The 14009-nt window shown below is 60.8% G+C and overlaps 2 protein-coding genes across 2 annotated transcripts; one reads left to right on the forward strand and one right to left on the reverse strand.

The window, feature by feature from the left end:
• Positions 1–3036: 3036 nt before the first annotated feature.
• On the reverse strand, positions 3037–3787 carry LOC135877206 (sesquipedalian-1-like). The gene has a single exon (XM_065402586.1). It carries the CDS (start codon positions 3785–3787, stop codon positions 3194–3196), a length of 594 nt encoding a protein of 197 aa, XP_065258658.1. The 3' UTR covers positions 3037–3193.
• Positions 3788–5865: 2078 nt separating this feature from the next.
• On the forward strand, positions 5866–13711 carry CD2BP2 (CD2 cytoplasmic tail binding protein 2). The gene is made up of 8 exons (XM_065403493.1): positions 5866–5920; positions 9919–10016; positions 10890–11037; positions 11858–12015; positions 12127–12324; positions 12376–12595; positions 13126–13253; positions 13438–13711. Exons 2-8 carry the CDS (start codon positions 9936–9938, stop codon positions 13546–13548), a joined length of 1044 nt encoding a protein of 347 aa, XP_065259565.1. The 5' UTR covers positions 5866–5920; positions 9919–9935; the 3' UTR covers positions 13549–13711.
• The last annotated feature ends 298 nt before the right edge of the window (positions 13712–14009 follow it).

Genomic DNA, 14009 nt, shown 5'->3' on the forward strand with positions numbered 1-14009 from the left:
AAGTTTCTCTCTCTGACTGTGGTATGCTGTGCGACCACTAGAGGGCACCCACTGGCCCCATGGAGGGAGAGCAGGGGTCTCTGGTTGGGTCCCAGATGGGAGGCTAACGCTTCCACGCTGGCTGGGAGAGGGGTGGGGCTGACCCACTGGGAACCCCCCAACCCCTGCTGTCTTGTGTAAAGCTAGCAAACAGCACCAGGACTCCTGGGTTCTATCCCTGACTCCAGGCGGGGAGTGGGGGCTAGTGGGTTAGAAGGGGGGGTGGGCTGGGAATCAGGACTCCTGGGTTCTATCCCCAGCTCTGCCACTCCCTGCCCACGTGACTTCAACAAAGTCACTTTCCCCCTTTTCTGTGCCTCAGTTTCCTCTCTTTGCAAGACATGGCTTTAACTTAACCTTGTAGAGTCGCTCCTTGGAGCAAGAGACCACATGACTGCTCTTTGCCGCCAGCCAAACCTCATTCCCACAATTCACCTCTCCCACAAACCATGCCGCTAGCTGCCCCCCACAGCTGCCACCCAACAAGCCCCCCCTTTTCTCCCTCCCACCCTTTGTATATACGTGTCTCTCTATACACATATATTATATATATGTCTCGGTATTGTAATTATGTATACAGACATTTTGGGTTTGGCCATGAGGTCTTATTTAATGGGACAGACACTGGAATATAGAGATACAGCCCCCCCCCCCCCATCCCTAGCCTCTCTTTTTATGCCACCCCCATCCTGGGCAGGAAGGGCAGAAAACCGGATGTTTACATTTTACATCTCTCCTCTTTTTCCTTCCTTCTCCATTCCCCCCCCCCCCCCCGGCCCCTTTCTGTTGTTCGTGCCTCATCCTTGGAGATTTTATTTTGTCGTTTTGTTTAAAAAGGTTAACAAAACAAAAAATATTGCAAACTTGGTGGAAGACACAGCGCTGTTCTTTGGGGGTCATGGTTGGGTTGGGGGACGTGGCTCTCTGAGGATCATTTGGGTTGTAGGTCTCAGAATCGTGGGCTCCTGGGGAGGTGTCACTGGATTGGGGGGTATAGTGCTCTGAGGGTCTTTGGGTTGCGGGTGATGGATCGTTGAGAATCATTGGCTCTTGGAGGGTCATTTGAGACTCGTTGGCTGATTGGGGGTGATGGCTCTTTTGAGTCATTGGGTTGGGGGTCACAGTTCTTTGAGGGTCACTGGATTCTAGGTCTTTGGTCGTTGGGCTCTTTTGGGGTCATTGGGTTGGGGGTCTGGCTCTTTGAGGGTCACTGGATTGTAGGTCTTTGAGAATCATTAGCTTGTTGGGGGTTGGGGTTCTTGAAGGCCTTTGGGTTTTAGATCTCTGAGAATCATTGGCTGATTGGGGATCATGGCTCTTTGACGGTCGTTGGCTTGGGGGTCTTGGAGGATCTTTGGGTCTTTGAGAGTCCTTGGACTGTGGGTCTTGGTTCCTTGAAAGTCTTTTGAGGGTGTCACGGGGGAACAGGCTTGGTGCTCTTAAACAGCCGTGAATCGGGCCCTCTCCAGGGCACACACTAGGGTATGCCTCCTTGGGCCGACCTCAGATCCTTCAGCATCCCTGTTCCATGCAGTGAGTCCACCTGAGTAGGACACCTGGGGAAGCCTTGTGCACCCCCCAAAGGGGCCATGCACCCCGACTTCTACAGTCAGCAGTGACTCCCAGCCAGGGGGGTACCCCAGAAGGGTTTGTTAGGCCTCTGGAACAGCAGAGAAACATTCATCGTTAGCACAGAGAGCAGGACATCACAGCAAAGTCCATCTTGGTCAGACCCGGGGCTGCTCTCTGACTGCCTGAAACCTGTCCAGCTGCATGTGTGTCTGTCCCATGGGCAGGCTTCCCAGCCCATGGCTTTGTTCTCCAACTGGTCAGAACCGGCTGGCTTCCTGGGCTTTGTTCTCCAAGTGGTAAGAACTGGCTGACTTCCTGCCCAGGCCAGACTCATCAGCTGCCAGGAAACAAATTGTCCGTTGGCTGGGTCCAGGCAGCTAGGGGCACTCGCACCTGGTCCTCTAGGGGTCTCTGCAAATGCCCTTGTCCCACCACCTGGTTAATCATGCAGCATGTGAGGGAAACTGAGACACAGTATTCAGACAACCCATTAAGAAACCCCCCCACTTCATCACAGAGGGTCATTGGGTCCTGGGGCTGGGGTTGTTCTGGGCCATTGGCATGAGGGTTGCTGAGTTGTGAGTCTCAGTTCCTTAAGGGTCACTGTGTGAGGTTAGCGAGTGCCAGGACTCCTGGGTTCTGCCCCCAGCTCTGGGAGGGAAGTGTGGCTTAGTGGGTTAGAGTGGGGTGGGGGGAGGGAGGGTTGGGAACCAGGACTCCTGGATTCTGTGGGTGGGGAACAAGGTCTAGCAGGTTAGAGATCTTGATTGGGTGGACGAGCGGTGGCCACAAGGGCCCGGGGTGTGAATTGTGGGAGGACAATGCCGGGAAGTTCTGTGCTTGTGTAGGTTCGGAGAGGACGGTGGGGGACTGGGTACTATCCCCAAGGGCGGGGGCTTGGAACAGAAACGGTTGCGGCACCGTTGTTGGAGGTCAGAGCTAGAGTCTGGAGGGACAGACGGGGACGATCCTGCCCCAGGCGGATACAGGCTACGTGGGCCTTGATGGAGCGTCTCCTCCTCTGCTGATCTCTGTGGCACGAGATCTTCCTTCGGCGCGGGTGAGGATTGGCTGAAACGAACTGGGACGTTCTCAGATCTAAGAGCTGACCCCAATGCCTCGGTGCCGCGCTAGGGGGCGCTGTGCCGCATGGAGCAGGGTGGGGGGCTCTGCAGGGGGCGCTATCCCCTGGCAGTCAGTGCTCCAGCTCCCCACTGCACCCCCTGCTGGGAGAGGGCGGGACTGGAGTAGCCGGGAGCTCCTCCCACAGCCAGCGCCCCGCCCTCCTCCCCACAGCACCCCCTGCTGCTGGCTGGATGTGACCAAATGGTGAATTCACACGGCTGGTACCAGGGCCTGGATAGAACAATTTTATTATTGTAAAGGCATCTTCACAGTGTAAATATTTGGCAAATATTTTATCCCCATTTCCCAGTCACCCCAGACCACCAAGGCTGGTGCCCCTTAATCCCAACATGCAGCCCCTGCTTGCCCACCCCTGGTTCCCCATAGTTTCTCCTATATTCGATGGCAATGAATGTGGATTCCCTACCCCCTCCGGCTCACCACCTTTGCCTACTCCCTACTCCAAATCAATCAGGTCCCCCTGCGCTGTCTGGTCCCCTCCTGCTCTCCCCTCCCTCCACCTCGCCCTCAGTTTCATCATCTCCTCCCCGAACTGTCGGTGAAGCCCTTCAAAGTCTGGCAATCCCACCTCTGACACCAATGGGCTGCGCTGCGCAGCCCTCTCTTCCAGTGGTGTCGCCCTGAGGGCCCCGCTGGCCCAGTACTGTCCCTCCAGATCTGTCAACAGGGCCTGCAGGTACTTGAAGCTGGCCGAGCTCAGAGCCCGCACCCAGCCCTCCATGGAGGCCTGGTCTTCAGCAGCCATCTTGTAAGCCCGGTGCCCCAGTGGCCCCTGGGTATAGGAGATCTTGAAGGTGAAAGGCTCCGTGGCGGATTCCTGTAGCTCCACGGTGCAGCCCTCCAGCAGGATCAGCCCCAGCGGCTCGCGGTCCCCCTGCCGCTCCCAGTAAAAGAGCAGGTTCCCCCGCAGCTCGCACCAGCGCCGTTGGTAGCTGCTGGTGCGTTCGCTCTTCTTGTACAGCCGCCCCTGCCGGTCGGGAGGCGCCGCCATGCGGGAGTAGCCCAGGACGCTGGTTTCGTGCAACTTCATGTGGATGGGGACCTGGGAAGGGGGAGATAGGGAATGGGGCATGGGGCCTTTCCCCTCTAGGGGGCGCCAGCCCCAATCCAGCCCCAGGGCGGGGACTGGCTGGCTCCGGGGGCAGGGAATGGGACATGGGGCCTTTCCCCTCTAGGGGGCTCCAGCCCCAAGGCGGGGACTGGCTCCGGGGGCAGGGAATGGGACACGGGGCCTTTCCTCTCTAGGGGGCTCCAGCCCCAAGGCGGGGACTGGCTGGCTCCGGGGGCAGGGAATGGGACACGGGGCCTTTCCTCTCTAGGGGGCTCCAGCCCCAGGGCGGGGACTGGCTGGCTCCGGGGGCAGGGAATGGGACACGGGGCCTTTCCTCTCTAGGGGGCTCCAGCCCCAAGGCGGGGACTGGCTGGCTCCGGGGGCAGGGAATGGGACATGGGGCCTTTTCCCTCTAGGGGGCTCCAGCCCCAAGGCGGGGACTGGCTGGCTCCGGGGGCAGGGAATGGGACACGGGGCCTTTCCCCTCTAGGGGGCTCCAGCCCCAAGGCGGGGACTGGCTGGCTCCGGGGGCAGGGAATAGGACACGGGGCCTTTCCCCTGCAGATGGTGCCAGCCACAACCCAGCCCTAGGGCGGGGACTTTACCTGCCTTCTCCTGCTCGCCTCTGTCTGTGATCAGCCAGATCCTGGATCCACCTTTGTCCTGGAAATCTGCTGCCCCTCTTTGGGGCGTGGGGGCTCCCCAGTTTTCCCTTCCCCTTTTCTCTCTGGGGCAGAGCAGGGGTCACTTTTAAGGTCCAGCTATTTGACCTCAATTGTCCCCCCCAATCCAGCTATGAGCCCCCAACCCCTGTCTCTGCTAGTGTGTCCGCCGGGGGGGTGCACCAGTGGCTATTCTGGGGTACAGCCCCTCTGGGCCCCCTTCTTATCCCCGCCCTAGGGCACCTAACTTGGCATGGGAACAGAATAGCTAGAACAAGGAACTAACTCTAGGGGAGTTGCCTAGTCGGGAGTTCCCCTTGGTCCTAAGGAGATCCATGTTCCTGGGGGAACTTGGGGGGCCTGGAGACTGATCGGGGGGGGGACTGTCCCAGCTTAGAGGGTGTCCCCCAAAAAACGAAGACCACTCCTGGTTAAACACAAGGGGGTCATACCACATCCTTAGCCCAAATTTGGGGGATCTGGCTGCCTCGGGTTGGGACCCAGAGGTGTGACCCCGGGTGGGTTGGGGTTCACCCCCCTCCATGGGCAGCTGGCATTGTGGGGGTGCCCCGGGTTTAAAACGCCACCGGCTCCTTCTGAGGGGCTGGGGGGCACCAGGCCCAGGAAAGGGGGCAGGGAGGGCTACCATCCGACACCGGGGCACGGGGGGTTTCTGGGGGGGTGGGCTGTCAAAATCAGGCATGTGGGGGGGGTGAGAGGGGCAGTTTGTCCCAGCGGGGGGCAGGGGGGGGTGGGGGGGAGTGACCCCCAGATGCTGTAATGGGGGGTGGGGGGGTGTCGGGGACACGGGGCGCAGGGCAGGGCTGGGGGGTGCGGGGGGACGTGGCCCGGGGATGGGGAGTGCGGGAGGAGGGGGGGGCTGGGGAAGGGGGAGGGGGGGACGTGGCGCGGCGCTGGGGGGGGCCGGGGATGGGGGCGGTGGGAGCCCGGGGGATGTATTTGGGGGGGAATTTCCCAGCCCCCCCCGCGCCATGGGGGGGTCACGCTGGGGGGGGAAGAGGACTGAGAAAACCGGGCGCTGCCCCTTTAAACGTTGCCATGACGCCAGCGCCCCATGGTAGCCAATGGGCTGAAGCCAGCGGCTGCCAGGAGATGACGTCACTTCCGCCCGCACCCCAAAATAAAGTCCTGCCCCTTTAAGTCCTGCCCTCACTCCAGCCCCGCCCCCACTGCGGTCCTTGGGGACGAAGCCACAGGGTGACGTCACGTCCGGTGCGGCCCTGTTGGGGGCGGGCCAAACTGCCAACTTCCGGGGGGCTCCCGCCCCAGCCAATGAGAGGAAACGGCGAGAAACGGGACCAACCCGGGGCGAGGGGCGGGGCGTAGGGGAGGCAACGGCCCGTTGGGGACGTCACATCGACGCCGGAAGGAGGGCGGGCTGACCCGGAAGCGGTTGTCGCGCGAGGCGCATTGCGAGCTCCGGAGACGGGTGAGCGGCGCAGCTGGCGGGGCGCTGATTTGCATATGCAAATGAGGGGGCTGTGGGGTCCCCGGGTGGGGTGCAGCCTGCTCCCGGGGGTCCAGCGGGGGGGGCTGTGTCCGGCCCCGGGGTGATTGGCATATGCAAATGAGGGGGTGGGGCCTGGAGGACGCAGTCGCCCCTCCCCCCCGTTCCTGTGGGGCCGCCCTCATGCGGGGCTCCCCGGGTGGGGCTGTAGGTTATTTGCATATGCAAATTAAGGCGTTCCAGGTGTCCCCTGGTTGGGCTGTTGGGAGGCTGAAATCGGGGCCCCGCCCCCTGCCGTGCGCCGCGGGGGGCGCTGGGGTTCCCCGCATGATAGTTATTTGCATATGCAAATTAGGACGCTGGGATGGGGGGGTTGCCCCTTAGATCTCCCGCTGGGGAGGATGGGGCTGTTCTGTGGGGACCCCCCCAGTGACCTGCCCCAGGTGTCGCGGGGGGCCCCGCGGGGCACAGGCAGGCTGGGAAAAGGGGGGCATCAGAGGGGAGCTCATTTGCATATGCAAATGTTTATTAGCGCTAGGCGAGGGTTTACTAGCCTGGACCCCGAGACAGGGGTACTCCCTCCATGTGACTCCTCCCCATCCCCAGCCCCCAGGCTCTCCCCGTCCCCTCCGACACCCCCCTTACCTGTCCAAAATGTTACAAAATGATGCTTTGGGCCCCTGGTGCCACCTGTACTCCCAGGGGTCACTGAGGATCCCGCAGCCCCCCACATTGAAAACTTCTCAGACGAAAGCAGGATCGAAGGACAATCACCCCATTTCCCTTAACACACTGTCAGTGCCTCCCCCTTACCTCCACACTAAGCTCCTCCCAGCTTGTCTCTAAGTCTTGCTTCCCGCCAGGCACCAGGAAAGCAAAGATGCGGCGCCATCTGGGTTTGGTGGAAAAGAGGCACAGAACTGTGTGTGCCATGGACATCTTGCTAGAACTACAGCCCACATTGTTTTATTAGTTTCCTCAGCATGACATGGAGGCGGAGCACTCGAAATCAGCCTGGCAGAACATGCCTGAGAACTGTCTCTGGGCAGATGAGCAATTGATCAAAATCACATTCTCTGGTCTCTTGGGGCCAAATCCTGTTCCCATTGAGGTCAAAAGGAGTTTGCTATTGAGTTCAATGGGAACAGGCTTTGACATTTGGAGAGGAAAGAACAAAACCACTCAAGCAAGGGCTATGTTGCTTATACCACAGGTATCTAAGACTGCTGACTCGTGAGAAAGTCAGCAGAGATCTGATCTTTGTCCATTGCAAGGGAGAAATCAGCAATCAACGAGGCTGGAACAGTCTCTGTACCAGACCCAACTCATAACTCCATCTGCAAAGGATCAAGGAAATAGGAAGGCTCCAGATTACCTTAAAGTCCTCAGTCCCTTGGTTCGAAAGCTCCCATTAGTAGATGTTCATAGTCCAGAGGCCGGAGCAGGAAAGAAGCCAAATGGAGATGTTGCCAGGCCAGGGCCTTTTAGCTTCTGCCAAGTGCCAAGTGAAGGGAAATCTGTTCTAGCTGTGGAAGATGGTGTTTGGAGTCACATGGGCAAGTTACACGTCCATCACCCCCACCCATCTTCTAGTTAGAACATTCACAAAAAGTCCATTCAGTGTAGACAGGCATTTTCCAGGGTCCATTGTGAGCTAAGTGTTCCTTAATGGGCCGTTCAACTTGACTTGTCCCTTCATGCGCTGGCTAAATACCTTGTGGGCGTTACCACAGGAGCAAACATGTAGTAACCATTGCTAATATTCATAACTTCAGATACCAAGATGAATATACATACATAGAAATAGCATAATCATAAGTACCAGCTATTTTACCTCCATGACTATTCCCAAAAGAGATTCTGAAAAATCACACCATGTACCTGAGACCCTCTGTGCCAGCCCCACGCCCCACTGGAGCTTTGTTCTCTGTTATGTAACAACAGGGATGGAGCCTGTGACGTGACTCCGTTTAGCCTAAAAGGGCAAGGTTCATTTTTAGCTGTTCAGGTGTGACTGCACCTTTAGCCGGGGGGGCACTGGCGGGCACACATTCAGGGTAACGGGCTTCAGTGTTCATAGAATCATAGAATATCAGGGTTGGAAGGGACCTCAGGAGGTATCTAGTCCAACCCCCTGCTCAAAGCAGGACCAATCCCCAACTAAATCATCCCAGCCAGGGCTTTGTCAAGCCTGACCTTAAAAACCTCTAAGGAAGGAGATTCTACCACCTCCCTAGGTAACGCATTCCAGTGCTTCACCACCCTCCTAGTGAAATAGTGTTTCCTAATATCCAACCTAGACCTCCCCCACTGCAACTTGAGACCATTACTCCTTGTTCTGTCATCTGGAACCACTGAGAACAGTCTAGATCCATCCTCTTTGGAACCCCCTTTCAGGTAGTTGAAAGCAGCTATCAAATCCCCCCTCATTCTTCTCTTCTGCAGACTAAACAATCCCAGTTCCCTCAGCCTCTCCTCATAAGTCATGTGCTCCAGCCCCCTAATCATTTTTGTTGCCCTCCGCTGGACTCTTTCCAATTTTTCCACATCCTTCTTGTAGAGTGGGGCCCAAAACTGGACACAGTACTCCAGATGAGGCCTCACCAATGTCGAATAGAGGGGAATGATCACGTCCCTCGATCTGCTGACAATGCCTCTACTTATACAGCCCAAAATGCCGTTAGCCTTCTTGGCAACAAGGGCACACTGTCGACTCATATCCAGCTTCTCGTCCACTGTGACCCCTAGGTCCTTTTCTGCAGAACTGCTGCCTAGCCATTCGGTCCCTAGTCTGTAGCTGTGCATGGGATTCTTCCGTCCTAAGTGTAGGACTCTGCACTTGTCCTTGTTGAACCTCATCAGGTTTCTTTTGGCCCAATCCTCTAATTTGTCTAGGTCCCTCTGTATCCCATCCCTACCCTCCAGCGTATCTACCAATCCTCCCAGTTTAGCGTCATCTGCAAACTTGCTGAGAGTGCAGTCCATGTCATCCTCCAGATCATTAATGAAGATATTGAACAAAACCGGCCCCAGGACCGACCCCTGGGGCACTCTGCTTGATACCGGCTGCCAACTAGACATGGAGCCATTGATCACTACCCGTTGAGCCCAACGATCTAGCCAGCTTTCTATCCACCTTATAGTTCCTTTGCAGTTAACTTTTGAATGTTCATAAACCTGGTATGGGCTGAGGTGGTTTAAAGCAGAACACAGATTTTTAGGTTTGTAAATCTGTGGACCTCTGCCTCTTTCTTTGAGATGAATGTCATGGATAATTCAGACCAGTGGGGAGAAACAGAATCAGAAACACTGTTTAAATTCCTTCCATTCCCCTGAGGACTCCTGACCAACTTACCAGCCCAATACAGATGCTAACAAACTTTAAAAAGGCCTTTGTTTAAGTTTGTTAGCGTATGTATTGTGTTGTTAAAACCATATAAAGAATGAATGCCCTCACTAGCCGTGTTCTGCTCCTTTAAGGAGCCGAGCGCAGCCCCACCCCCTCCTCAGGAGGGGGACCTAGTCCCAAGTCTTTCCCGTACCCCGAACCCCCTAAAAATCTCTTGCCGGTACTGCGTACCGGAGTGCACCACCCAACCTGCACCACTGCCCACAGATAAGGGACTTATCGGTGACCAGCTGGGGTGGGCGTGGCTGGGACAGCAGCCCCGGGTCACGTGGGGCGTGTTATTGTAGGGTCTCCTCTGCTAGGGCCTGGTGGGTTAGCGCAGGGTCTCTTGTGAGACGTCGGTTTGTTACGGCAGGATCCTGCTTAGCCAGCTCCCGCTATCGTCTGTTGTGAGCAGCGGTTTGTTATTGTAGGGTCTTTCGTTTGTTACTGTAGTGCTCCGTGGGCCTCGGTTTGTTATCATAGGGTGTCGCTTTGGAATTGTCCCTTTATCGAGGGGCAGTGAGGCCCATCTGGGGGGCTTGGCACTGGGGGACCCCCCCTTGTCACCCAGCTCTCCTCTCCCCCTCAGGACCGTCAGGGGCCACCATGCCCAAGCGCAAGGTGACATTCGAGGACCAGGCCGAGGGGGACGAGGAGGAGGAGGAACTGGCCATGCCCAAGAAGAAGGTGAGTTACGGGGATGGGATGTGCGGGGGACACCCCCGGGGGGCGAGGGATCTCTGTGGGGTGGGGAGGCATTGGGGGGGAAGGGTCCCTATGGGGTAGGCGTGCAAAGGGGGTCCCTGTTGTGAGAATGGGGGTATGGGGGGGTCTCCAGAGGGCACAGGGTCCCTGTTGGGGGGATGGGGGTGCGGGGGCATCCAGTCCCTTTTGGAGGTAAGGGGTCACTGGGGGTAGGAGGGGGGCCCCTGAGAGGGTATGACCAGGGGGTGGATGGGAGTTGTGTTAGGTGTCCCCCTGGGGTGTCTCGGGGTGACTCGTGGGTGCTATCCGGGGTGGGGGACGGCTGTGTGTCGGGGTGACCCGGGTGGTGGTACCGGGGGGGAGGCTGTTTCTCGGGGTGACCGAGGGGTGGTATCCGTGGGGGGGCTGTGTCTCGGGGTGATCCAGGGGGGTATACAGGCTGGCTGTGTATCGGGGTGACCTGGGGGTTGGTATCCGTGGGGGGGGCTGTGTATTGTGTGACCCGGGGTTGGTATCTGTGGGGGGGCTGTGTGTCGGGGTGGTCCAGGGGGGTATACAGGCTGGCTGTGAGTCGGGGGTGACTCGGGTGGTGGTATCCGGGAGGGGGCTGTGTCTCGGGGTGACCCAGCAGGTGGTATTGGGGGGGCTGTTTCTTAGGGTGACCGAGGGGTGGTATCCGGGGGGGGGGGTTGTGTGTCGGAGTGACCTGGGGGTTGGTATCCGTGGGGGGGCTGTACGTCGGGGTGGTCCGGGGGGGTATACAGGCTGGCTGTGTGTTGGGGTGACTCGGGTGGTGGTGCCTGGGCGGGGGCTGTTTCTTGGGGTAATCGAGGGGACCTAACATCCCTCCCCCAGCTGGCAGAGCCCGGCCTGGGGGCCAGTGGCCCAGGGAGCCGGTTCAAGGGGAAACACTCCCTGGACAGCGACGAAGAAGACGAGGATGAGGAGGGGGACGGCGGCCGGGCCAGTAAATACGACATCCTGGCATCAGAGGACGTGGAGGGTGAGACCCTGGTCTGGCTGAGGGGGCCGGGATCCAGTGGGGAGGGGGCTTGGTGGGGGGTGATCCAGGGGAGAAGGGGGCTAGACGGGGGGATGGAGGGGAGACTGGCGGTGATCCTGCAGGGGAGAAGGGGGCTGGATCGGGGGGACGGAGGGGAGACTGGGGGTGCAGGGGAGAAGGGAGCTGGACGGGGGGATGGAGGGGAGACTGGGGGTGCAGGGGAGAAGGGGGCTGGATGGGGGGACGGAGGGGAGACGGGGGTGCAGAGGAGAAGGGGGCTGGACCGGGGGGACGGAGGGGAGACTGGGGGTGCAGGGGAGAAGGGGCTGGACCGGGGGAACGGAGGGGAGACTGGGGGTGCAGGGGAGAAGGGAGCTGGACGGGGGGACGGAGGGGAGACGGGGGTGCAGAGGAGAAGGGGGCTGGACCGGGGGGACGGAGGGGAGACTGGGGGTGCAGGGGAGAAGGGGGCTGGGACCGGGGGGACGGAGGGGAGACTGGGGGTGCAGGGGAGAAGGGGGCTGGACCGGGGGGACGGAGGGGAGACTGGGGGTGATCCAGGGGAGAAGGGGGCTGGATGGGGGGACAGAGGGGAGACTGGGGGTGATCCTGCAGGGGAGAAGGGGGCTGGATCGGGGGGATGGAGGGGAGACGGGGTGATCCAGGGGAGAAGGGGGCTGGACGGGGGCACGGAGGGGAGACTGGGGGTGATCCTGCAGGGGAGATGGGGGAAGCCTGGCTGGCTAATCTGGGGCTGGGCAGAGCAGGGAAGTGGGGGAGCCTGTGGCGGGCGTGACGGGCAGGGGGTCTCCCCGGGCAGGGCAGGAGTCGGCCACCATCGACTACGAGGACGGGGTGCGGATCACCCCCTTCAACCTGGAGGAGGAGATGGAGGAGGGGCACTTCGACTCGGAGGGGAACTACTTCCTGCGCCGCGAGGCGCTGATCCGGGACAACTGGCTGGACAACATCGACTGGGTGAGACGGGGGGCAAGAAACGGGGGGTCAAGCCAAGGGGGAGGAGCGGAGCCGGGGGGGGGGGAGGGGAGACAGGGCGGCTGGACCAGGACTGATCCCCGCCCCCCACAGGTGCGGATCAAGGAGCAGCCCCCCGGGAGCCGGCAGCCCCCCGGCGGGGGGCAGGAGGAGGACGGGGGGCGCCCCCTGCTGGACAAGCAGACGCTGCTGGAGGGGATGGTGGAAATGGTGCGGCCAGGGGAGACCGTGGCCCGGGCCATCCAGCGCCTGGGCAGCAAGGGCGGGGCCCGGGGCTCGCGCCCCCGCCGGGCCTGGACCCGGGCCAAGGCCGAGGCCCCCGCCCCGCCCGAGGAGGGGGAGGCGCCGGGCTCGCCCCAGAGGCGGGAGCAGCTGGAGCGGCTCTCGGGATTGGCTGACCAGATGGTGGGGCGGGGCGTCTACGAGATCTACCAGGAGACCCGCGAGAAGCTGGCGCTCCGGCTGCGGGCGCTGACCCAGCCCCCACCCGCCCAGCCCCCGCCCGCCCTCGACATGTTCGCCGAGGACATCGACGAGGCCAGGCTGAGAACCCAGGCGTCCGGTGAGACATTGGGGGGGCTGCGGGTTGGGATTGAGGGGCACCGCCAGGGCTATGGGGGGCAGGGCTGGGCTAGCAGGGGGCTGCGGGTCGGGAGTGAGGGGCACTGGGTCCGGGGGGGGCAGGGCTGGGAGGGGCTGCGGGGGGGAGTGAGGGGCACCGGGGGGGCAGGGCTGGGCTACTGGGGGGTGAGTGGGGGGCACCGGGGGGGCAGGGCTGGGCTAGCAGGGGGCTGCGGGGTGGGAGTGAGGGGCACTGGGGGGGCAGGGCTGGGCTAGCAGGGGGCTGCGGGGTGGGAGTCGGGGACTCTGGGGGGGCAGGGCTGGGAGGGACTGCAGGGCGGGAGTGAGCGCCACCGGGGGGGCAGGGCAGGGCTAGCAGGGGGCTGCGGGGCGGGAGTGGGGGGTTCTGGGAGGACAGGGCTGGGAGGGGCTGCGGGGCGGGAGTGGGGGGCACTGGGGGGGCAGGGCTGGGCTAGCAGGGGGCTGCGGGGCGGAGTGAGAACGCTCTGCCGGGCGATGTTTGTCCAGCAGGGGGCGCGGAGGCGGCGCTGCAGGCCGAGGACGGGGAGGAGCCACTGGCCGAGGTGATGTGGGAGTACAAATGGGAGAACACGAATGGGGCCGAGCTCTATGGGCCCTTCAGCAGCACCCAGATGCAGGTGAGACCCCAGTGCAGAGCCAGGGGTCCCCATGTGCCCAGCCCCCCCTCCCCGCCCCACAGGGGCCGTGTCCCAGCGCCGGGTGAGGGGTCCCCGTGTGCCCAGCCCCCCCTCCCCGCCCCACCCCTGACGGGCCGCGTCCCGGCACCAGGCCCCTGTAACCGGCTGCGTCTCTCCCCCGCAGGAGTGGGTGACCCAGGGCTATTTCAAGGACGGCGTTTACTGCCGCAAGGCCGACAATTCCCAAGGCCAATTCTACAACTCGAAGCGGGTGGATTTTGACCTGTACACGTGATCCGCGACCGGCCTGCGACCCCTGGAGCCGAGGGGGCTGGACTCGAGTCTGGGGGAGCCAGGGAGGGAGGTCGGGGTGCATACGGGTTGGGGGGGGTGACCCCTAGCTTGTGGGGTGTGGATGTATCGTTGTCTTTATTTTTTTTGGATTAAAATATATCTATGTCTTGTACTGTGCTGGTGCTGCCCCCTGCTGGCTGGTGTCTGTGTCAGGGGGCCTGGCCAGCTCCTGGCAAATGGGGATTCTCCTGCCAGCCCCTGGGGGTCAGGTCCTTGGCGTCTTGGATACATACATAGTGCCCGTGGGCTGGGTTGTTATGGTAGGGTCTCTCGGGAGAGGCAGGGCTGTTTGGGTCCGTTTGTTTTTGTAGGGCCTTCTGGCAGGGCTGATTTGTTACTGTGGGGTCTTAAGAATGCTATGAGTTGTGTGTGTCTCTGTCTTTGTAGGGTCTCTTGGGAGAA

Source organism: Emys orbicularis, chromosome 4 (assembly GCF_028017835.1).
Source record: "Emys orbicularis isolate rEmyOrb1 chromosome 4, rEmyOrb1.hap1, whole genome shotgun sequence".
Taxonomy (NCBI): Eukaryota; Metazoa; Chordata; order Testudines; family Emydidae; genus Emys; species Emys orbicularis.

Excerpts from the sequence above, each read along its gene's own strand:
- LOC135877206 (XM_065402586.1), bottom strand. The coding sequence starts at position 3,787 with ATGAAGTTGCACGAAACCAGCGTCCTGGGCTACTCCCGCATGGCGGCG.
- CD2BP2 (XM_065403493.1), top strand. The coding sequence starts at position 9,936 with ATGCCCAAGCGCAAGGTGACATTCGAGGACCAGGCCGAGGGGGACGAG. Across the intron at positions 10,017-10,889 it reads TGGCCATGCCCAAGAAGAAG|CTGGCAGAGCCCGGCCTGGG; the intron begins GTGAGTTACGGG and ends TCCCTCCCCCAG. Across the intron at positions 12,325-12,375 it reads GGGGCTCGCGCCCCCGCCGG|GCGCCGGGCTCGCCCCAGAG; the intron begins GCCTGGACCCGG and ends GAGGAGGGGGAG.